Source organism: Leopardus geoffroyi, chromosome C2 (genome assembly GCF_018350155.1).
Source record: "Leopardus geoffroyi isolate Oge1 chromosome C2, O.geoffroyi_Oge1_pat1.0, whole genome shotgun sequence".
Lineage (NCBI taxonomy): Eukaryota > Metazoa > Chordata > Mammalia > Carnivora > Felidae > Leopardus > Leopardus geoffroyi.
Window position 1 is genome coordinate 72,797,489 of NC_059333.1, and position 25,661 is coordinate 72,823,149.

Consider the following 25,661-nt stretch of genomic DNA (forward strand, 5'->3'; position numbering starts at 1 on the left):
ACATAGTATTAATACCTAGTATTAGCCACAGTAAATAATTACTGATAGATGTGGGCATAGTTCAAAATCTGTTTCAATAGGTCAGTTCATATGGCTCCAAATCAAAATTCTATTAGGGCACTGACACACATGATGCCAACCTGTGAAATGTTCAGTAAATTCTTGTTCCAGTTTCATGGCTCTCTCAAATGTCTTTCTGGCTTGTTCTTCTGTCAGACGCTTATTCATTTCCCTATGCAAATAAATTTAGGAATTGCTAATTAATACATTATAATACTTTTTGAAAAAAGATGACGAATTAGAAGAGACACATAAAACATAAAATCATGAAAAGTTGAGGTTTGTTGAGAATATATATATGTCATTAAAAATTAGATTTAGGGGCGCCTGGGTGGCTCAGTCAGTTGAGTGTCCAATTCTAGATTTCAGCTCAGGTCATTATCTCAGGGTCACAGAATCGAGGCCTGCATCAGACTTTGTGCTGAGAGTGGAGCCTGCTTAGGATACTCTCTCCCTCTGCCCCTACCCCACTCTCTCTCTAAAAAAAAAAAAAAAAAAAATTGGATTCAGTCACTAAGTATATAGCTTTATGCTTGGAATGACACAGGGTTTCAACACACTTTTGCATTGGCTCAAGGCAGCCAAAAACACTAAGCCTTAATGTCATAGTTTTCACTTTGATCAAAATTTCATATTAAGATCTACCTACCAATTTACAGGTAACAAAGGAGACACATGAACATATCAAAGAACACCATGAGAAGGCAATCAGCAAAATATAGTCTAGGGAGAACTTTGCAGAAGAAATGATTTAACGAATAAATTGAAAAAAAAAAAGAGAGATGGAGGGAGAGTCTATAGATTAAAATACTTAACAACCAACTGTCACAAGTAGATCTCACCTGGAACTTGATTCAAACCAATTGAAAAAACATAAGCAAAACTTATGAAACAATCAGGAAAATTTGAACTATCTGATGATATAAAAAGTTGTTTTAGGTGTGACATCATAGAGATGTTTTCTTTTAAGCTTTTAATTTTTTTTAATGTTTATTTTTGAGAGAGAGGGACAGAGAAAGGGGGAGGGGTAGAGAGATAAGGAGACACAAAATGAAGCAGTATCCAGGCTCCCAGCTGTAAGCACACAGTCTGACGTGGGGTTTGAACTCACAAACCATGAGATCCTGACCCGAGCTGAAGTTGGATGCTTAACCGACTGAGCCACCCAGGTGCCCCTATTTTTATTTTTTAAATATTTATTTATTTTGGGAGAGAGAGAGAGAAAGCACAGGCCGGGGGAAGGGCAGAGAAAGAGGGACAGAGACAATCCCAAGTCCAACACAGGGCTTGGAGATCATGACCTGAACTGAAATCAAGAGTCAGAAGCTGAACCATCACCATAGAGAGGTTTTCCAATAACAGAATTCTTATCTTTCAAACATATACTGAAATATATAGATAAAACCATATAATGTCTGGGATTTGTTTCAAAATAATCTGGTGCGGAGGGGTAGGGAGGTGGTGGGATAGATGAAACAAGATTGGTCATAGCTGGTAATTATTGCTGCAGCTGGATGATGGGTATGTGAGAATTTGTTCCCAACTTAAAGGGAAAGCGTTCAATATTTCATCATTAAATATGATGTTTGCATATATGTATATGTATATGTATATGTATATGTGTGTATATTAGAAACAGTGTGAGCAGGGAAGAATGGCAAAGGGAGAGAGAGACTTTTTTTAATGTTTATTTTTGAGAGAGAGAGAGAGAAAGAAAATGAGCAGGGGAGGGGGGGCGGAGACAGAGGATCCAAAGTGGGTGTTGTGTTGACAGCAGACAGCCTGATGTGGGGCTCGAACTCACGAACTATGAGATCATGACCTGAGCCAAAGTTGGACACTTGACTGATTGAGCCACCTACATGCCCCTAGAGAGAATTTTTTAAGCAATTTTTTAGCTTTTTCAAGTTACGTGTGGAGCCCAATGTGGGGCTCGATCCAACAACCCTGGGATCATGACCTGAGCCGAAATCAAGAGTTGGATGCTCAAGTGACTGAACCACCCAGGTGCACCAATGCTTGCTTTGATATTTTGTAAATGACCTTCGTCAGATTAAGGAAATTACCTTCTGTTCACAGTTTGCAAAATGTTTGTCATGAATCGATGTTAATTTTATTAAATGCTTTTTCTGCATTTGTTAAAATGCTCATATGTTTTGGATCCTAAAATCTGTTAATGTGGCACATTTACATGGATTTTAGAAAATTAATTAAAATTGTAAAAAATATACATAACATATAAGTTATTATTTTAAACATTTTTAAGCATACAGTTCACTGGCATTTGTATCTTCACATTGTTGTGCAACCATTACCACCATCTAATCCTGCAATTGTTTTCATCTTGTGAAATCAAAACTATATTAAAAATAACTACCCATTCTCATCTCCTCAGCCACTGGCAACCACTATTATACTTTCTGTCTCTGTAATTTTGACCACTCTGAGTACCTCATGTAAATGGAATCATACAGAATTTGTCTTTTTGTGACTGGTTTATTTCACTTAGTATAATGCCTGCAAGGATCATCCATGTTGTAATATACTGGAGAATTTCCTTCCTTTATATTAAATTTATTTTGTGTTTATTATTTTTTTTGAGAGAGAGAGAGAGAGAGAGGCAGGCAGAGAGAGAGGAAGACACAGAATCCAAAGCAGCTCCAGGCTCTGAGCAGTCAGCACAGAGCCCGATGTGGGGGCTCAAACTCACAAACCGTGAGATAGTAACCTGAGTTGAAGTTGGACGCTTAACCAACTGGGCCACCCAGTTGCCCCTCCTTTATATTTATAGACCATATTTTGCTTATCCATTCATCCACTGATGGGTGCTTAGGTTTCTTCCACATTTTAGTTATTGTGAATAGTGCTACTATAAACATGAGTGTACAAGTACTTCATCAAGGAAGTGGTATATACCCAAAAGTGAAATTGCTGGATCATATGGTAACTCTATTTTTAATGTTGGAGAAATCACCATACTATTTTCCACAGCAGCTGTGCCCTTTTACATTAATTCCCACCAACAGTTTGAGAGTTCCAATTTTTCCATGTCCATGTCAGCAACTTGTTTTTTTGACAATAGCCATCCTAATGCATGTGAGATGGGATCTCATTGTAGTTTTCATCTGCATTTCCTTAATGATTAGTGATGTTAGCATCTTTTCATGTGCTTATCAGCTATATCTTATTTGGAGAAATGTCTATTCAAGTCCTTTGCTCATTTTTGAATTGAGTTGTCTTCTTTGTTGTTTTAGTTCTCTCTATATAATGGATATTTATCCTTTATTAGATAATATGATTTGCAAATACTTTCTCCCATTCTGTGGATTGCCTTTGTACTCTGTAGATAGTGTCTTTTGATATACAAAACTGTATTATTATATTTTTTAATGTTTATTTTTGAGAGAGAGAGAGACAGAGTGCAAGCAGGGGAGGGCAGAGAGAGAGGGAGACACAGAATCTGAAGCAAGCTCCAGGCTCCGAGCTGCCAGCCAAGAGCCTAACACGGAGCTCGAGCCCACAAACTAGGAGACCACGACCTGAGCTGAAGTCGGATGCTTAACTGACTGAGCCACCCAGGCACCCCTTATTATTATTTTAGAGAGAGCATGAGTCTGTGAGTTGGGGGAGAGCAGAGGGAGAGAGATCTTAAGGATTCATGCCTAGCGTGGAGCCTGACACGGGATGGGGCTCTATCCCACAACCCTGGGATCACAACCTGAGCCAAAATCAAGAGTCAGATGCTCAACTGACTGAGCCACCCAGACACCCCCAAAATAAAATCTTTTAAAAATAATAAGAGGCGCCTGGGTGGCTCAGTCAGTTGAGCGTCTGACTCTTGATCTTGGCTCAGGTCATGATCTCACAGTTCGTGAGTTTGAGCCAGGTGTCAGGCTCTGTGCTGGCAACACGGAGGCTGCCTCGGATTCTGCCTCTCCCTCTCTCTGCCCCTCCCTTTCTTGTTTTCTCTCTCTCAAAATAAATAAGCTTAGACCAAAAATATTTTATTTTTAAGTAATCTCTACACCAAACATGGGGTTCAAACTCACAACCCTGAGTCACACGTTCCATAGACTGAGCCAGCCAGGTGCCCCTGATATACAAAACTTTAAAATATTCATGGAATCTAATCTGCTTTTGTTGTTACCTGTGCCTTTGGTATCAGATCCAATAAACCGATGCCAAATCCAATGTTGTTTTCTTCTAAGAGTTTTACTCTGTTACACTGTTACATTTTACTTTTGTTACATTGGTCATTGATCCATTCTGAGTTAGTTTTTGTATATGGTGTTAGGTAAGGGTCCAACTTCATTCTTTTACATATAGATATCCAGTTTTCCCAGCACCATTTGTTGCAAAGACTGCCCTTTCCCCCACTGAATGGTTTTGCATCCTTGTCAAAAGTCATATATAGGGCAGTTTACTTCTGACCTCTTTATTCTACTCCATTGGTCTTTTTAATTTCATTTTTTTTCCCATCATGATAAGTGTACTCTTTAATCCCCATCCCCTATTTTCTCCATCCCTCTACTCACCTTCCCTCTGGTAACCATTAGTTTGTCCTCTATAGGACAGTCTGTTTCTTGTCTCTTTTTTCCTTTACTCATTTGTTTTGTTTCTTAAATTCCACATATGAGTGAGATCATATGGTATTTCTCTTTCTCTGACTTACTTAGTTCAGCATTATACTTTCCAGCTCTATTCATGTTGTTGCAAATGACAAGATTTTCTTTTTTTTATGGCTGAATAACATTCCACTTTATATACATACCACCTTTTTTAAATCCATTCATCTATTGATGGACACTAGGGCTGCTTATATAGTTTGGCTACTGTAAATAATGCTGCAATAAACATAGGGGTGCACTGGTGCACATATCCCTGTGAATTAGTGTTTTTGTATATTTTGGATAAATACCCAGTAGTGTGATTCTTGGATAATAGGGCAGTTCTGTTTTTAATGTTTTGAGAAACCTCCATACTGTTTCCCACAATGGTTGTACCAATTTGCATTCCCACCAACAGGGCATGAGGGTTCCTTTTTCCTGCACATGATTATCAACACTTGTTTCTTGTTTTTGATTTTAGCCATTCTGACAGGTGTGAGATGATATCTCACTGTAGTTTTGTATTCCATTGGTCTTATGTATGTGTTTATACCAACAGCACAAGTTTTGGTTACTGTAGCTTTGTAGAGAACTATGAAATCAGGAAGTCTGAATCTTCAAGTTTGTTGTTGTTCTTTTAAGACTGTTTTGGCTATCTGGGGTGGGGGGGGGGAGGGTCTCTTGAGATTTCATATGTATTTTAGTATGGGTTTTTCAATTTCTATTTTTAAAAAATTTTTAATGTTTATTTATTTTTGAGATTGAGAGAGACAGCACAAGTAGGGGAGGGACAGAGACAGAGGGAGACACAGAATCTAAAGCGGGCTCCAGGCTCTGAGCTGTCAGCACAGAGCCCAATGCGGGGCTTGAACCCACGAACTATGAGATAGTGACCTGAGCTAAAGTGGGACACTTAACCGACTGAGCCACCCAGGCACCCTGGGTTTTTCTATTTCTGCCAAAAATGTCATTAAGATTTTGATAGACATTGCACTGAATCTGTAGATCACTTTGGGTAGCACTGACATTTTAATGACATTAAATCTTCTAATCCATGAACATGAGAAGTGTCTCCATTTATTTATATCTTCTTTATTTTCTTTCAGCTATGTTTTGTAGTTTTCACTGTACATGTTTTTCTTTCATTTCCTTGGTTAATTCTTAAGTATTTTGTTCTTTTTGATGTTATTGTAAATGGAATTGTTTTTTCTAATTTCCTTTTCAGATTGTTCATTGTCCACATATAGAAATGTAACCAGTTTTTGTGTTGACTCTGTATGCTGCTACTTTGCTGAATTTATTAGTTCTAATAGTTTTTATGTGCAGTCCTTAGGGTTTTCTACAGATAAGATCATATCATCTGCAAACGGATAATAATTTTATTTCTTCCCTTTCAATTTGGATGCCTTTTATTTTTCTTGCTTAATTCCTCTGGCTAGTATTTCCAGTACCTATGTTGAACAGAAGTGGTAAAAGTAGGCATCCTTGCTTTGTTCCTGCTCTTAGAGAAACAGCTTCCAGTCTTTCACTGTTCAGTATGATGTTTGCTGTGGGTTTTTCACACATGGCTTTTATTATGTAGAGGTAGTTTCCTTCTATTATTTTGTTAAGTGTTCTTAATCATGAAAGGGTATTAAATGCTGCCAAATGTCTTTTTTCCCTTTTTTAAGGTAATCTCTACACCCAAGGTGGGGCTTGAACTCACGACCCTGAGATCAAAAGTCACATGCTGTACCAAATAAGCCAGCCAGATGTCCCTGTCAGATGCCTTTTCTGCACCAACTGAAATGATCATGTGTTTTTTCCATTTTTGTTTCCTTCATTGTGTTGTTATATTATGTTGATTAATTTTCATGTCAAACCACCCTTGTATTCCAGGAATAAAACCACTTGGAAATGGTGTATAATCTTCTTAATATTTTGGTGAGTTCTATTTGCTAGTATTTTGGTGAAGATTTTTGCATCAGTGTTCATAAGAGATACTGGTCTGTAGTTTTCTTGTACTATGTTTCCTTCTCTTGTATTATGTATCTCTTTCTCTTCATTTTTTTGAAAAGTTTGAGGAGGATTATTGGCATTAGTTCTCTAAATGTTTGTAAAATTTACCAGGGAAACCACTAGCTCCAGGGGGCTTTTCTTTGTTGGGAGGTTTGATCACTGATTCAATCTCTTTAGCAGTTATAGGTCTATACACATTTTGTATTTCTTTTTGATTTAGTCTTGGCAGGTTTGTGTTTCTAGGAATTTGTCCATCTAATTTATATAATTTTTTGGTGTACAATTGTTTATAGTACTCTTATAATCCTTTTTATTTCTGTAGAATCACTGTATTTTTAGATTTTAGGAATTTAAATATTTTTTTCTCCCTTTAGTCCACCTAGCTAACGGGTTGTCCTTTTGTTCTAATAATCAACTTTTGGTTTCACTGATTTTCGCTACTATTTTTTATTCTTTTGTCGATCTCTGCTGTAATCTTTATTATTTCCTTCCTTTTGTTAGTTTTGAGTATAGATTGTTCTTTTTCTAGGGGTAGGGGCTTGCAACAATGGCTATCTGCCTCCATGTCTGCACTTCCACAACCAGAAGAAGCAATCAGCTACTTGAGCACAATTCTCTAAAATTGGGAGAACCGAATCCTTATTGCCCACCACCTTGGCCCCCACAAACTGCTCAAGAAAGGCATGTGTGGCCCTGCTATGGGGTGAAGGTGGGGATATGGGTAGCTGCTACCAGGTTAAAAGCTGAGATTAACGAAAATGAACCATTCAAAACTTCCCCTAGAAGCTGCAAGCCTTCAAGACTGCTGCATTTCAGAGTAGTTACTTCTGACAGATTCTGTTAAGTCCAATTGCTCTCTAGGTGGGGAAGTGTATTCCTGGTGGTTCCTACTCCACCTTCTCTCTAGCTCCACCACTGGTTAATTTTTAAATGTTTACCTAACCTTGCATTCTTGAATAAATCCAACTTAGTGGTTATATTTTATCTTATTAAAAAAAATTAGCTGTTGAACTCAATTTGTTTATATTTTGGTAAGGATTTTTCCATCTATATTCATGTTAAGATTGGCTTATCATAATTCATTTCCTTATCATATTCATTTATTTTCCATAAAATTAATTGAAGAATCTGGGTAAGATCTGCATTACTAAGCTTTTGGCAGAATTTAGTAAGTCCTGTTGGCCTAGTGTTTTATTTCTGGGAAGGTTTTTCATAACAAAGTTAAGTTCTTTAATAAGTTTAGGACTAGCTTTTCTATTTTTTTTTTCCTTTTCTATTTCTTAAGACTTTTTTGAAGTTTTTTTTAAGTATAACCTTCAAACATAGAAGACAATCGTAAATATATAGCTTGATGAATTTTTACCAACTTACACTTACCTGTGTATCATCTAGTACCTAGATCAAGATATAGAATATTATACCAGCAATCCAAAATTTGGATGTGCTCTTTCCAGTCACCTACCTACCCTCAGAGTAACCTCCATTTGACTTCTAAAGCAATGATTAAGTTTGGAATCACAGAATATGTATAAATACACACATATATGTGTGCGTATATATACACACACACACACACACACATACACGCATATGTATACACACACATACATATATATATATACACACATATGTATATGTGTGTGTGTGTGTGTGTGTGTGTATGTCTGGATTTTTTTACTCAAAATATGTTTATGAGATTCTTCTATACTTTTGTGTGCAGTTGGGAGATTGCTCATTCTCATTACTGTAGAATATTTCATTGTGTGAATTTATGTATTCACTGAGACATTTGGATAATGTTTTTGGTTATTTTCAACAGTTCTTCTGTCAGCAATATAGTACATGTCTTTGGTGAACACATGTAAACATTTCTGTTGAGTATATACAGTTTTAGGAGATACTGTAAACAGTGTGGATATGCCAATTGATAACTCCTTATCAGTGCAATGAGTTTCATTTGTTCCATATCCTTGCTAATGATGTTTTCTGTCCTTTTTTTTTTTTTTTTTTAGCTATTTTGGTGTGGGGGCTAGTATATGACATTATGTTTTTGTTTTTTTTTTTTTAAGTAGGCTCCATGCCCAATGTGGGGCTTGAACTCAGGACCCTGAGAACAAGACCACATGCTCTACCAATGGAGCCAGCCAGGTACCCCAAGGTTATTTATTTATTTATTTATTTATTTATTTATTAAGTTCTATTTATTTATTTTGAGAGAGACAGAGCAAGAGAAAAGAGAGTGCATGTGTGCGTGCATAAACCAGAGGGGGTTGCAAAGAGGAGAGACAGGATCCCAACCCAAGCAGGCTCTGCACCATCAGCGCAGAGCCTGATGTGGGGCTCAAACTCAGGAACCATGAAATCATGGTTCCTGAGCCAAGGTCGAGTTGGACACTTAATCAACTGTGCTGCCCAGGCACCCCACAACATTATGGTTTTAATTTGCATTTCCATGTTTAATTGAGCACCATTTCTTTTTTTTTTTTTTCAACGTTTATTTATTTTTGGGACAGAGAGAGACAGAGCATGAACGGGGGAGGGGCAGAGAGAGAGGGAGACACAGAATCGGAAACAGGCTCCAGGCTCTGAGCCATCAGCCCAGAGCCCGACGCGGGGCTCGAACTCACGGACCGCGAGATCGTGACCTGGCTGAAGTCGGACGCTTAACCGACTGCGCCACCCAGGCGCCCCGTGAGCACCATTTCTTATGTTTATTCATTATTTGGATATACCCTTTTGTGAAGTGTCCAAGTTCTTTCATCATTTTATTTGATGCGTAGTAATATTTCCATTTTCATTCCTGGTATTATTTATGCCTTCTTTATTTTCTTTTTTTAACCTCTGTTATTAATGGGTTATAATATTTTTAAAGAAAACATTTTTCATTTTGGTGACCCTGTTTACCATGTTTGTTTTCTATTTCATTACATTTCTACCTTCTTTGGGTTTTACTTTGTTTTTTTCTAATTTCTCAAAACTTTAGATTTTTAATATCTAATTGATTTCCTATATTCTTTCCTAATATTTAAGGCTGTGGATTTTCCATTATTAAGGCTATTGCATTTTCCAAGTTCATTCACTTGACAATTTCATTACCATTTAGTTCAAAATATTTATTAATTTATGCTGTGATTTCTTCTTGGGCCCATCCAGAAGTACAATGCTTAATTTCCAAATACATGGGAATTTTCTAGTGATATTTTAATTACTGATTTCTATTTTAATTTTACCATGTCAGACAATGTTTGTTTCCAATCACTGAAATTTGTGGCTTAGCATATGATTAGGCTTGGTAACTGTTCTATGTGTACTGGAAATTAATGTGTAAATTCTTCAGATACTGAATGCAATGTTTTTTACATATGTCAGTTAGGTAAGGTTTTTACTTTGTGCTGTTCTATATCCATATTGATTTTTTGTTTTATTATTCTATTACTTCCTGACTGACATGTTAAGTTCTCCCACTATGATTCTGTATTTTTTTCTTTTATAGTTACCAATTTATGCTTTACATATTTTGAGACTATATTATTAAGTACAAATGTATGTCTGAATATACCTTCCTGATTGGGTCAACCTTTCATTTTTACGAAATGTCCATCTTTATCTCTAGTAATGATTTCTTGCCTTTAGGTATATGTTGATAGCAATATAAACCAGCTTACTTTTGGTTAATGTTTGCATGGTATATCTTTTTTCTAGTCTCTCACTTTCAGCTTTTCCATAGCCTAATATCTAAGGTGTGTCTTATGAAAGCAACATGTAGTTGATGGGTATCGTAACACACAATTCTAAAATATGGCACCTTGGCCTGCTGAATATTTTAAGCTTAAAGGAATTTGAAAGATGGCAGGTATATGAAGGACTCTGATCTTCCCCAAGGCGGGTCAAGATCCTCATGTGAGAGGTGGTATTCTTATACTTGGAGGAAATAGGCACCCTTATCTCCAAAGATGGAGGGATACTGAGAGGAATTTGAACAAAAAGGCCTTGCTAAATTTCCCTAGTTTGCTATTCTTAGCTCATATTCTTTGGTACTGTGACATTTTCCCATGACTGTCCATTTGTCATCAAACCTAGTATAAAAATGCTCAGGTTTAACTGTTTCTTTGGGTCTTCCTTTACTTATGAATGCTCCCATGTCACATAAAAGTTGAATTTAATAAATTTTGTATGTTACTCTTTCGTTACAGAGGTCCAAGTGAAAACCTAGTAGAGGGAAAAGAAATTTTTTCCTCTCCTACAAATCAGCATATAGTTATTTATTTTTACTTCCACCATTCTGACAATCTTTGTATTTAAAAAATTAAAAAAAAATGTTTATTTATTTTTTTATTTTATTATTTATTTATTTATTTATTTTTTATTATATGAAATTTATTGTCCAATTGGTTTCCATACAACACCCAGTGCTCATCCCAAAAGGTGCCCTCCTCAATACCCATCACCCACCCCCCCCTCCCTCCCACCCCCCATCAACCCTCAGTTTGTTCTCAGTTTTTAACAGTCTCTTATGCTTTGGCTCTCTCCCACTCTAACCTCTTTTTTTTTTTTTTTTTTTTTTCTTTTTTCCTCCCCCTCCCCCATGGGTTCCTGCCAAGTTTCTCAGGATCCACATAAGAGTGAAACCATATGGTATCTCTCTTTCTCTGTATGGCTTATTTCACTTAGCATCACACTCTCCAGTTCCATCCACGTTGCTACAAAGGGCCATATTTCATTTTTTCTCATTGCCACGTAGTATTCCATTGTGTATATAAACCACAATTTCTTTATCCATTTGTCAGTTGATGGACATTTAGGCTCTTTCCATAATTTGGCTATTGTTGAGAGTGCTGCTATGAACATTGGGGTACAAGTGCCCCTATGCATCAGTACTCCTGTATCCCTTGGATAAATTCCTAGCAGTGCTATTGCTGGGTCATAGGGTAGGTCTATTTTTAATTTTCTGAGGAACCTCCACACTGCTTTCCAGAGCGGCTGCACCAATTTGCATTCCCACCAACAGTGTAAGAGGGTTCCCGTTTCTCCACATCCTCTCCAGCATCTATAGTCTCCTGATTTGTTCATTTTGGCCACTCTGACTGGCGTGAGATGATACCTGAGTGTGGTTTTGATTTGTATTTCCCTGATAAGGAGCGACGCTGAACATCTTTTCATGTGCCTGTTGGCCATCCGGATGTCTTCTTTAGAGAAGTGTCTTTTCATGTTTTCTGCCCATTTCTTCACTGGGTTATTTGTTTTTCGGGTGTGGAGTTTGGTGAGCTCTTTATAGATTTTGGATACTAGCCCTTTGTCCGATATGTCATTTGCAAATATCTTTTCCCATTCCGTTGGTTGCCTTTTAGTTTTGTTGGTTGTTTCCTTTGCTGTGCAGAAGCTTTTTATCTTCATAAGGTCCCAGTAATTCACTTTTGCTTTTAATTCCCTTGCCTTTGGGGATGTGTCGAGTAAGAGATTGCTACGGCTGAGGTCAGAGAGGTCTTTTCCTGCTTTCTCCTCTAAGGTTTTGATGGTTTCCTGTCTCACATTCAGGTCCTTTATCCATTTTGAGTTTATTTTTGTGAATGGTGTGAGAAAGTGGTCTAGTTTCAACCTTCTGCATGTTGCTGTCCAGTTCTCCCAGCACCATTTGTTAAAGAGGCTTTTTTCCATTGGATGTTCTTTCCTGCTTTGTCAAAGATGAGTTGGCCATACGTTTGTGGGTCTAGTTCTGGGGTTTCTATTCTATTCCATTGGTCTATGTGTCTGTTTTTGTGCCATGTTTATTTATTTTTGATGGGGAGAGAGACAGAGTGTGAGAGGGGGAAGGGCAGAAGAGAGGGAGACACAGAATCTGAAGCAGGATCCAGGCTCTGAGCTGTCAGCATGGAACCGGACGCAGGGTTTGAACTCACAAGCTGTGAGATCATGACCTAAGCTGAAGTAAGAAGCTTAACCGACTGAGCCACCCAGATGCCCCACAATCTTTGTATTTTAATCAGACCACTTAGTCTAGCATTAAGTTAATGAAAAATGTACTTGGGTTCATTTAAAGCATCTTACTGTCTGGGGTGCGTGGGTAGTTGAGTTGGTTAAGTGTCTGACTCTTGATTTTGGCTCAGGTCATAATCTTGAGGTGGTGGGACTGAGCCCTGCATTGGGCTCTGCACTGAGCATGGAGCCTGCTTGGGATTCTCTCTCTCTGCCCCTCCCCCTGCTTGTGCTTGCTCACTTTCTCTCTCAAAATAAATAAATAAACTTAAAAAAAAAATAAAGGGGGTGCCTGGGTGGCTCAGTTGGTTAAGCGTCTGACTTTGGCTCAGGTCATGATCTCCTGGTTCGTGAGTTCAAGCCCTGCATTGGGCTCTGGGCAGACAGCTTGGAGTCTGGAGCCTGCTTTGGATTCTGTGTCTCCCTCTCTCTCTGCCCCTCCCTCGCTCGCTCTGTCTCTCTATCTCAAAAATAAACAAACATTAAAAAAAAAAAAGGCATCTCAGTGTCTGTATCCTTGTCCCATCTGTTCTGTTTCTATTTGCTCTTTCTTATCTTCTTTTAGTTTTATTTACATTCGATTTCTGCCCTCTATTATAAATAGGTATACATTATTTTATCTTTTTAGTGGTTACCCAGAACTACACTGCCCCATTCAGTAATTATTAGCCACATGTGACCATTCAGACTTAAAATTCTAATACATATTACCTTATACTTTAGTATATTAATGTTGATGATGATGATAGGTATATTACAGAACGCTTATTTAATCCTCACAATAACCATATGAGGAGGGTATATACTACTATTTCCATTTTACAGATAAGGGAACGGAGACACAGGGAAGATAAGTAAATTACCCGATATAATAAGTAACAGACTGGATTTGTACTTAGAGACTCGTGCCTTAGGCATTTACACTTACATGATATTTTCCATGGATTTGGGTTTAATAAAAATGGAGATTGGGTAAAGTTGTGCAATCTGTAATCTCTTTATGGCATTTCCAGAGACATCGAGGATACAATGTTTGCCCTAAAATAGAGGAAATAAAGAAGAAAAACAAGTGAACTAAGTATTTTCAATCATTTCAAAGGTACATTTCCTACAGGTACAAAATATGGATTATGGTATGTTTGGATCCTGTTCACTTTAAGCAAACTTGTCATTTCTGTTAGCAAATTTCAGAGGGGAAATGAAGACAATGAATGATGACTATGAATAATTAATTTTCCATTTTCAAATATTACATTTAAAAAGGAATGAAAATACAGTTCCCTTACTCCTAGCTTTCATAGATCGGTCTCCAAATGGCAACCAATATGGGGTTCCTAACTTATTTTACCAAGAAAAATAAAACACCCTAAACACCTAATAAACCACCTTACTACAACCACCATTTCATAAAACAATACATAATCAACAAGACGGAAAATACCTAAAATGAAGAATCTTTAAAACTGAATAAATTGAAATTTATAAAACCTTATATATCACTAATTTATTTCTCATTTTATTGGGGACTTTAACACAAACTGGCAATTGGGGACCCCACTTCTGGATTTAAGACACTTTTCTGAAATGCTTAAATTCACTTACAAAGGCCATTTGGATTTTTAATAAAGATGAGTGTGTTCATGTTAAATAGGGTAGTAATCATAACTTATCAAATAGATTTTATTATATTTTAAATTACATACTGCCTCATCATGCATTTTATAATCTAAGGGCTTAAGTGTACTTCAATAAACAATTTCAATTTAGTAGGAATATTTAAAATAAAAAATTTAATACTGTATAAGACTTCAAACATATAGAAAATAATAGACACAGGGAACCTGGGTGGCTTAGTTGATTAAGCATCTGACTTTTGACTTCAGCTCAAGTTATGATTTCACGGTTTGTGAGTTTGAGCCGCACGTTGGACTGTGCTGATAGTGTGGAGCCTGCTTGGGATTCTGTCTCTCTCCCCTTCTCTCTGCCCCTCTACTGCCTGCATGCGTGCTCTCTCTTAAAAAATACTCAAAAAAATAAAAAAATTAAAAAAAAAAGAAAATAATACACACATATGTACCCACTATCTATTTTTATTAGACATTAATATTTTATGTGATTGCTCAGGAATTAAAAAAATGCTATGCTGAAACATTAACATTCTATCATGTTTGCTTTATTTTATTCCTCTCTATATACATACAAAACAATTTGAGAGTAAATTGCAGACATAATACTTCACCCCCTATTTCCTAAAAACAATGACATCTCTTATATAATCACAGTATAATTTCAGTTGGCCATCTAATGTCCTTTAGTACAAAAGAAAAAAAAGTTCCTGGTTCAGGATCCAATCCAAGATCATACATTGCATTTGGTTGTAATGTCTCTTTAGTCTGTCAATCTGGTTTAGTTCTTCAGTCTTTGTCTTTCACGATCTTGGTATTTTTGAAGAGTACAGATTATTTTCTTTTTTCAAAGAATATGCCTCAACCCTGGTGTACCTGATATTTCCCATGCTACACATTTTGGCAGGAATACCACAGAAGTGATGCTGTATCCTTCTCAATTCATCATATCAAGAGGCATATAATATCTATTTGTCCCATTACTATGCTAGTGATGTTAATTTTGATCACTTGTTTAAGGTTTTATCTGCCACGTTCATTATAAAATTACAATTTTTTCCTTTGTAACTGGTAAGTATTTTGGGGGAGGATTTGTTGAGATATAAATACCCTGTTTCTCATAAGATATTAATTCACTCACTAATTTTAGCAAACACTGATAGTTCTTGTTTGAACTATTATTAGTTCTTGTTTGAACTATTATTATGAACAATTATTACCATGGTGGTTGTCCAGGGAGATCTCCCATATTGGAGAGATCATTCTTCCTATCTTTATTAGATATTCTAATGTTAAGGCAAAGCTTTCCCTTCTATCAGTTTATTTATTTATTCATGTACTTATTGGTACCATTATGGATTCTTGGATCCTTATTTTATTCTTTTTTATTTTAACTTGTTTTATTTTTTATTTTTTTAAATTTACATCCAAATTAGCATATAGTGCAACAATGATTTCAGGAGTAGATTCCTTAGTGCCCGTTACCCATTTAGCCCATGCCCCCCCACAACCCCTCCCATAACCCTCAGTTTGTTCTCCATATTTATTAGTCTCCTCCGTTTTGTTCCCCTCCCTGTTTTTTATATTATTTTTGTTTCCCTTCCCTTATGTTCATCTGTCTTGTCTCTTAAAGTCCTCATGAGTGAAGTCATATGATTTTTGTCTCTGACTAATTTGATTTAGCATAATACCCTCCAGTTCCATCCACGTAGTTGCAAATGGCAAGACTTCATTCTTTTTGATTGCCAAGTAATACTCCATTGTATATATATACCACATCTTCTTTATCCATTCATCCATCGATGGACACTTGGGCTCTTTCCATACTTTGGCTATTGTTGATAGTGCTGCTATAAACATGGGGGTGCATGTGTCCCTTCGAAACAGCACATCTGTATCTCTTGGATAAATGCCTAGTAGTGCAATTGCTGGGTCGCAGGGTAGCTCTATTTTTAGTTTTTTGAGGAACCTCCATACTGTTTTCCAGAGTGGCTGCACCAGCTTGGATTCCCACTTATTTTATTCTTTATGTTATAATTAGTTATAACCATTTAAATATTCAAATTATCCCAGACTTGGCCACTTGGGGGCTCCACAGGCTGGCTTCTGTGTCTTTTTGACATATCCGTATTATTCTTTGTGTGATATCCTTGAGCAGGAGCCATGCTAATCTTCTCTGTATACTTCTAATTTTAGTATATGTGCAGCCAAAGTGAGCACCACATCTTAATTTTATATACGGATAACCTTACTCTAGTTTTTTTTAAGTGACTTTCATTTTATAATTGTCTTTAATTTTGTAATACTTCATAATTTATTTTACAAAATAAATTTTATGATAGATTTTGTATGGTTTCCCAGGTATACTACTATCTGAAAATCTAGCTAGTTTTACTTTCCCCCCAATTCTATGCCTCTAATTGATTTCTCTGGTCTAACAGCAATGACTAATGCCTCAAGTACAATGAATACCTTGGGTACAATGTTGAATAGTAGTGGAGATAATAGACATCCTTGCTTTGTTCTTCAACATAATGGAATTTCCTCGTATTTTGCCTTGTACTTTTCCCATTAAATATTTAAAAGTAAGAATATGTATCCATCCATTCATCCATCTAAATCTCTCTTTTTTTACAGCTCTAAAAATTTATTTATCTCTACGCCCCACGTGGGACTTGAACTCATGACCTGGAAATCAAGAGTTACATGCTCTTTTGACTGAGTCAGCCAAGTGCCCCATCTCCTTTTCTTTTTTAAAAGTAACACCAATCTCTGTATTTTTAAGTTTTTCTTCCCCTGGTAAGGTACTGAATTCTACCAAAAGATTTTTAGGCATCTGGAAATTTTTGATTTTTCTCTTTAGATCTGTGGTAGATTATATTGATGAATTTCCTAACTTTGAGCTGACCTTAAATTTCTTTAATCCCATTTGGTTATGGTGTATTAGTTTTGCAACGTGCTATGGGATTCTGTTTCCTAAAATATTTAATGTTTTAATATTTAATGTTTTAATTAATACTAATGCATTAGTATTTGTGATATTGGTCTATGATTTTTTCTGTCTCTAGCTGGCTTAGATATCAATATTATACTTGCTTCATAAAAAGAATGCTCTTGAACAGTTTGTAGAGCTTTAGAACAGTCTAACCTTTGGGATTAGATAGAATTCTCCTGTGAAGCCATCTGTGCCTGGTGCTCTTTGTGGGTGGGGTAGTTCCTTGATAACATGCTCTATTTCTTCTAAAGAAAGCTTTCCATTTCTGACAGGTCAATTTTGGTATACCATAGTTTTCTAAAAAAATTTCCATTGCAACCAAGTTTTTTCCCCCTCATGTTTCTTTATTTCGACAGAGAGAGAAATAGAGACGGATCAGGGGAGGGGCAGAGAAAGAGGGAGACAGAATCTCAAGCAGGTTCTTCACTGTCAGCACAGAGCCTGATGCGGGGCTTGAACTCACGAACTGTGAGATCATGACCTGAGCTGAAATCAAGAGTCGGACGCTTAACCAACTGAGCCACCGAGGCGCCCTGCAACCAAGTTTGAAATTTATTTATATACAGACACCTGCATGGCTCAGTTGGTTCAACTCTTGGTTTTGGCTCAGGTCATTATCTCATGGTTTCATGAGTTTGAGCCCCACATCAGGCTCTGTGCTGGCAGTGCAGAACCTACTTGGGATTTTCTCTCTCTCCCTCTCTGTCTCTGCCCCTCCACCACTTGTGCTTTCTCTGTCTCTCAAAATAAACAAACTTAAAAAATATTATTTATATACAGATATAGAAAGTAGTCTTGTGATTTCCTCTTATTTCAATGGTATGTTCCTTGTCATTTCCTGTTTCTATTACTTGTTATTTTTCTTCTTAAAAAATTCAGGTCAACTCATGGTTTGTCTATTGTGTTAACTTTTTCTAGATTTTCTACTTTTCTATTTTCTACCTTAAATTCTTAAAAAATTTTTTTATTAATTACTTTTATTGTAAAAAAGAATATATATGAGTTGACAATTCAGAAAGGATATAGTAGGGGTGCATGGGTGAGCATGGGCTCAGTCAGTTAAGTGTCCCATTCTTGATCTCAGCTCAGGTCATGATCTCAATTCGTGAGAACCATTGGTCTGCTTTCTGTTATTAGAGATTATCGTTTTATGGACGTATGTTCTCTTTTCTCCAGAAGTGGATCATACGGTAGGTGTATGTTTAAACTCTTTTTCAAAGTGGTTGTATCATTTTATTTTCTCACCCAGCAAAGTCTATGAGAGTTCCGATTGCTCTATAGCTCTGTCAAAGCTTGGTAATTCTGATGGGTGTGTAGTGGCACCTAATTATGGTTTCAATTTGCATTTCCCTAATGACTGATTATGATGGATGTCTTTTCATGTTTTTATTGGCCATTTGTATATCTTCTTTAGAGAAATGTCTTTTTAAATACTTTGCCCATTAGAAAACTTTTTTATATACTAGATTGAACAAAGAGTAGTAATTATGAAAAAGTAACTAAAATGTATGAGACTAAAGGAAGATAGGGTACTTTGGTTAAATTTGTTTGTAAAAATTCAACTTGGCCTTGACTCCCTGTCTGTGGTGATGAGAATGTTCTTTTCCTCCAGATGCAGGGGAGGGTCTGTTACATATGGGAGTTTTATCTCCTGTTTTCAGGAGGAAAAGGGGAAATCATTGTGCCTTTCTTACACCTGTTGTTTTTCAAGTGCCTTTAGCTCAAAATAGTCAATATATCAAACTGGCGTATTTTGGGGTGGCATATTCTGAGCCCACTCTAAGCCCTGTGTTACCCTTGGTCTCACTCTGGGGAACTCAGGTGGGCTTTAGAGTTGGTGTACAAGGTGATGGTAACAGCCTGTGGTGGGGTGTGAGGAAGTCAAAATGTGCACAAGAGTAAAACCAACTCAAAACTCTACCTTTGTACCAATGGTTACCAGAGGGGAGGTGGGTATGTGGGTGGGTGAAATAGGTGAGGGGATTAAAGAGCACACTTACCACGATGAGCATGGGGTAATGTATGGAATTGTTGAATTACCATATTGAACCCCTGAAGCTAATATAACACTGTATGTTATCAACACTGGAATTAAAATAAAAAACTTAATAAAAATAAATAGATAACATAAAAAAAAGAAAACTTTTTTAAAATTTGAGGGGGGGAAGGGGAAAGAGGGAACAGGGGAAAGGGGGAGAGGGGCACAGCAGGGGAGAGGGAGAGGGTGGGGAGACAGAAAGGGGGGGAGAGAGAGACGGGTGGGGGGGAGAGAGAGACGGGGGGGAGAGAGAGACGGGGTGGGGGAGAGAGAGAGAGACAGACATACAGACAGACAGACAGCAGTGGAGGGGCAGGGAGAAGAAGAGACAGAATCCCAAGGAGGCTCGGGCCTTATCAGCACAGAGCCTGACATGAAGCTTGACCCTACCAACTGTGAGATCATGACCTGAGCTGAAACTGAGAATCTGATTCTCAACTGACTGAGCCACCAAGGTGCCCCAATAGTTTGCCCATTTTTAAACTGGATTGTCTTTATTATTGTAAGAGTTCTTTACATATTCTGGATAAAAGTCTTTCATGAGATGAAAATATATGTATGATTTGAAAGTATTTTCTCCTACTATATGACTTGTCTTTTTATTCCTTTAACAGTGTTTTTTAGGAGCAGAAGTTTTAATTTCGATGAAATCCAATCTGTCATTATTTTCTTTTATGGATTGTGTTTTTGCTATACTATCTTAGAAACCTTTGCCAAAACCAGTCATTAAGATTCTTCTCCAATGTTTTCTTCAACAAGGTTTATAGTTTTAGGGTTTACATTTATAATCTATTTTTAGTTAATTTTTGTATATGATATGAGGCATGGCTAGTCAATTGCTCCAGCACCATTTATTGAAAAGACAATCCCTTTCTCCACTGATCTGCTGTTGTACTTTTGTCCACAGTTGCCCATATATATATGGGTCCATTTAAGAATTCTCTAGTATGTCCTGATCTACTTGTATGTCTTCATGCCACTACCACAGTATCTTGATTACTGTATTTTTATAAGTCTCAAAACACGCAGTGTGAGTCCTTCATCTCGGATTTTTTTCGAAGTTGTTTTGGCTATTCTAGATTTTTGCATTTCCTATAAGCTTTACAATTAGCATGTTATTTTCTACAAAAAGGTCTGCTTAGAATTTTTTTTATTAAAATGTTTTTAATGTTTATTTATTTTTGAGAGAGAGAGAGAGAGAGAGAGAGAGAGAGAGAGAGAGAATATGAATCTGAAGCAGGCTCCAGGCTCTTAGCTGTCAGCACAGAGCCTGATGTGGGGCCTTGAACCAACCACCCACAAATCATGATCTGAGCTGAAGTTGGAGGCTTAACCAACTGAGCCATCCAGATGTCCCTACTCAGATTTTGACTGGAGTTGTACTGAGTCTACAAGCTCAATTTAGAGGTAACTGACATCTACATAATATGAAGTCTTAGAAACCATGAACATAGTGTATTTCTCCACTTACTTAGGTCTTTAATTCTCTCAGCAATGCTTTGTGGTTCTTAGTGTACTGATCTATAAATCTTGTGTCAGATTTATTTCTAAGTATTTAATATTTTTCGAGACTACTATAAGTAATGTTTTTCACAATTTCAACTTACGTGTGGTTTAAGTATATAGGATTTGTATAATGAATGATACTGTACCCTTCATTCTTGCTCAACTTATTTTTTAAAAATGTTTATTTTTGAGAGACAGAGTGTGCATGCATGTGTGAGCAAGGGAGGGGAAGAGAGAGAGAGAGAGAGAGAGAGAGAGAGAATCTTAAGCAGGCTCCTAGCAGTCAGGGCAGCGCATGACATGGGGCTTGAACCCACAAACTGTGAGATCATGACCTGAGCTTAAATCAAGGATTGGACACTTAACTGACTGAGCCACCCAGGTATCCCTGTTGCTAAACTTACTAATTCTAGTAGTTTTTTGGGGGTAAATTCTATCAGACTTTTTACATAGACAATCATGTCATCTGCAAATTAACACAATTTTACTTCTTCCTCTCCAAACTGAACAACTTTTATTTCTTCTTTTGACTTATTGCACAGGCTAGGACTTCTAGCATAATGCTGAAAACAAGTGGTAAAAATAGATATCCTTGACATGTTTCTGATGGGTGTTGGATTTTGTCAAATGCTTTTCTTTAACTCTGGAGATAATTTTATGATTTTCCTTTTTTAGGAAAAAAAGGAACCATAAGTTCCTTTTTAATATGGTGAGTTACACTAACTGATTTTCTAGTATTTACCTTCTATTCACTGCATAAATCCTACTTGGCAGTGGCATATTATCCTTTTTATATATTAAGATTCAACTTGCTAAAATTTTGCTTAGCATTTCTGTAGATGTGTTCCTAAGAAATATTGGTCTGTAGTTTTTTGTAATGTGTTTTCAGATTTAGAAATTTAGGTAATGTTGGACTCACAGAACGAATTGGACAGTACTCCCTCTTTTTAAATTTTATGGTAAAAATGGGTATGAATTATTCCTTAAATGTTTGGTAGAATTTATTAGCCACATGGAACTGGAGATTTCTGTGTGTGTGACTTTCAAATGTAAATCAATCTCTTTGGAGCATATATGACTATTCAAATGATATATTTCTTAAGTAAGCTTAAGTAGTTTATTTCTTTCAAGGAATTTATCCATTTCTCTCTTTTTTTAAAATTTTTTAATGTTTATTTATTTCTGAGACAGAGAGAGACACAGCATCAGTCGGGGAGGGGCAGAGAGAGAGGGAGACACAGAATCAGAAGCAGCCTCCAGGCTCTGAGTTGTCAGCACACAGCCTGATACAGGGCTCCAACTCACAAACTGTGAAATCATGACCTGAGCTGAAGTTTGTCGCTCAACCGACTGAGCCACCCAGGCATTCCTGAATTTATCCATTTCAACTAAATTGTTGAACTGAGTGGTATAAAGTTGTTCCTAATATTCTTCGATTTTCCTTTTAATATTTATAAATTGTCATCTCTCCCATTTCTGTTTTTTTCTTTTATACACCAGTATTTATTATTATTATTCTTTAAGGAAGATAGTATAATATAGTGTTTTTAGTTTAGTTTTAATTTTGTGAGATGGTTTTATTTTTTAAATTTTTTTAATATACGAAATTTATTGTCAAACTGGTTTCCATACAACACCCAGTGCTCATCCCAAAAGATGCCCTCTTCAATACCCGTCACCTACCCTCCCCTCCCTCCCACGCCCCATCAACCCTCAGTTTGTTCTCAGTCTTTAAGAGTCTCTTATGCTTTGGCTCTCTCTCACTTTAACCTCTCTCTCTCTTTTTTTTTTTTTTTTCCCTTCCCCTTCCCCATGGGTTTCTGTTAAGTTTCTCAGGATCCACATAAGAGTGAAACCATATGGTATCTGTCTTTCTCTGTATGGCTTATTTCACTTAGCATCACACTCTCCGGTTCCGTCCACGTTGCTACAAAGGGCCATATTTCATTCTTTCTCATGGCCACGTAGTACTCCATTGTGTATATAAACCACAATTTCTTTATCCATTCATCAGCTGATGGACATTTAGGCTCTTTCCATATCTTGGCTATTGTTGAGAGTGCTGCTATAAACATTGGGGTACAAGTGCCCCTATGCATCAGTACTCCTGTATCCCTTGATCTCTCCCATTTCTGATATTGATAATTTGTCTTTTCTCTTTTTCTGATCAGATTAAACATTTATTAATGACTCTGATCTTCTCAAAGAACCAATTTTGGGTTTCATCGATTGGGTTTCATCGATTATTGCTTTTTGTTTTTTCTGTTTTCCTCTATGATTTTTATTATTTCCTTTCTTCTGCCTATAATTTTTGTTTTTATTTTTACTATGCCCTTCCTTTCTCTCTTTCTAGTCTTTTACTTATTCTTATTTATTTACTTATTCTTATTTATTTTTGTTTGGAAAAGTTTTTAAGGCTGTGAATTTTCTTGTGATCACTTTTAAATGTATCCCATGGATTCTGATATGTACTGTTTTCGTTATTAAGAAAAATTATACTTTCATTTTGTATTTTCTTTCATGTAATAGTTAACAGGTAGTTTTAAAATTTCTAGTTGGGTGGGCCTTACTGTTTTTGATTTTCTCATCATTTATAGCTTTACTGCATTGTGATCAGAGCATAACTTGTAATATTCTTACTTTATGGAACTTTCTAATATTTTCTTCTCTACATGGCTTGCACAAGAAATAGCTTGCTGTGACTTGGTGTTTACTTTTCCATTTGTCAGTAATTTGAATTTTGGACATTATCTTTCAGTTAGGGTGAGGATGTGGTTTTTTACATTTTTAAAGAATTTAGAAGAAATATAACATCATGAATAAAGCTAAAGCTGTAATTTTCTTCCCTTTCCTCCCAAAGGAAAACCAGTGAATAGTGGCTTATGTATACTCCTGAAATACGTGTGTATGATTCCCATCCATGTTTTTATGTTTACTAAGTATGTATCCAAAAACCATACAGGCTGTTTCATGTTATTTTAAAATTTATGTAGATAGTATCATACTGTATGTCTTCTTTGCAACTTCACAGTCATCATTATATTTTGAGATTTATTAATGTAGTTACACCTCACTAGTGAATATTCTAGTTTATTCACTCTAGCTGTTGTATCCCACTGCATAAATAAGTTAACTATCCATTTTCCTTTTTTTTAATTATTAAAAAAATTTTTTATGCTTATTTATTTTTGAGAGAGAGAGCGAGAGCAAGCAGGGAGGGGCAGAGAGAGGGGGAAACAAAGAATCTGAAGTAGGCTTCAGGCTCTGAGCTGTCAGCACAAAGCCCAACACGGAGCTTAAACTCACAGACTGTGAGATCATGACCTGAGTCAAAGCCAGACGCTTAACCTAGTGAGCCACCCAGGCACCTCACCATTTCCCTTTGTTGATTCCAATTTTTCACTATTATAAAGAGCTATGAACATTCTTATACATAATCATCATAAGTAAATTTCTACTTAGATACCAAGAAGTATATTTTTGAGTCACAGGGTACAAGCATTTATTTAGGTATTGCCAAACTCTTCTCAAAAGAAGTTCTGTTAATTTATAACCCACTAAAAATATCTAAGATTTCTATTTTCCCAAATTCTTGGCATCACTGGACATTTCCATTTAAAAAATTTTAAAAACTAATCAGAGTTAACCAAGCCTCTTATAAAAAAAGAGTAGTATTTACAGATGGAAAACTGAGATGCTGAATTACTGCTTTATGTTTTACAGGTATTCCATTACCGAGTCTTAAACCACTAATTTTAAAGGTATAAAATAATTTCTTGATGTTTACTTTCTAGGTCCAAATAGTAATTTGAGCATAGCAGTTTGTCTGGAATACACTGTTTTGGCTTTACCATAAAACTGCTCTAACTCAATGTTAATATATCATCAGACTACATCATCATCTGAAGGATGCTTTCAGAAAATCTGTTGCTGTTACAGAGCTGCTGAGCATTTTTTACACTGTTGTTAATTAAATATGACTATTCGGGAGAAATTTTTATTTCATCTTAGTACTTAAACATCTGGTTCATTGTTATTAATGAACATTGCTAGTCTTAGTTCTTTAATTATGCTAGACGTTTGGAAAGCTATTGCCAAATACAAGGTCTATGTATAGCAAATGTATAGGACCTTATAAGAACAACCTCCCTTCTTAGATTCATGTTACCATTTCTGTCCTCATTTTCTTTGTTGATCTTCCTTACCTACTTTATGTATTTTTCTAAGTCATCTAAAATTAAGTATTTAGTTGAATTCATAATATTAAAATGATCAATGCTACAATATTTAGCCTATACTTTTTCAAAAATATGAATTAAAAGTTTCTATCCCATCATTCTTTTATACTGTCAAAGGCACATCTGATTAGAAACTATATTCTGGAATTGCTCTGGTACGTTTTTTTTTAAAGTTTTTATTTTTAAGTAATCTCTACATCTAACATAGGGCTTGAACTTATAACCCTGAGACCAAGAGTCACCTGCTTTACCGACTGAGCCAGCCAGGTGCCCATGGTGCTTACCTTTTCTGCTACTTCCCGCACAGACTGGACACTTGTTCCATACAGATGGTTATTATACTGGCCAGCTTCAATAAATTTATGCTCCTGGATATCTTTTTCCATCTGCTCTCTTGAAGTCACAAAATGATAATCTCTTCCATCTACCTCATAGTCTCGTTTTGGTCTAGTTGTATCTTCAATAGAAAATAACTTGAAGTGTTTAGTATTAACAAACATAACAAATCCATTTTCTGCTTAAATAATGTTTTGTTAAGTTTAACACAACAGCGATTAATTGAAATTTAAAAAGGGACAATAATATGGAGGAATAACTGATAACTTAGTATAAACCATTAAA

General features: G+C 36.3%; 1 protein-coding gene and 1 pseudogene across 33 annotated transcripts in view; both read right to left on the reverse strand.

Moving 5' to 3' along the window:
• The window catches only part of DLG1 (discs large MAGUK scaffold protein 1), a 276,519-nt gene that overhangs the window by 2,577 nt on the left and 248,281 nt on the right, over positions 1-25,661 (reverse strand). For all 33 annotated transcript variants that reach the window (XM_045502494.1, XM_045502504.1, XM_045502493.1 and 30 more), the window contains 3 exons: positions 25,325-25,497; positions 13,567-13,676; positions 141-232 (listed from right to left, as the gene is read on the reverse strand). In XM_045502494.1, the coding sequence (XP_045358450.1) occupies positions 141-232; positions 13,567-13,676; positions 25,325-25,497 (375 nt within the window). The remainder of the gene's footprint in view (positions 1-140; positions 233-13,566; positions 13,677-25,324; positions 25,498-25,661) is intronic.
• LOC123576245 lies at positions 16,383-16,483 on the reverse strand (annotated as a pseudogene).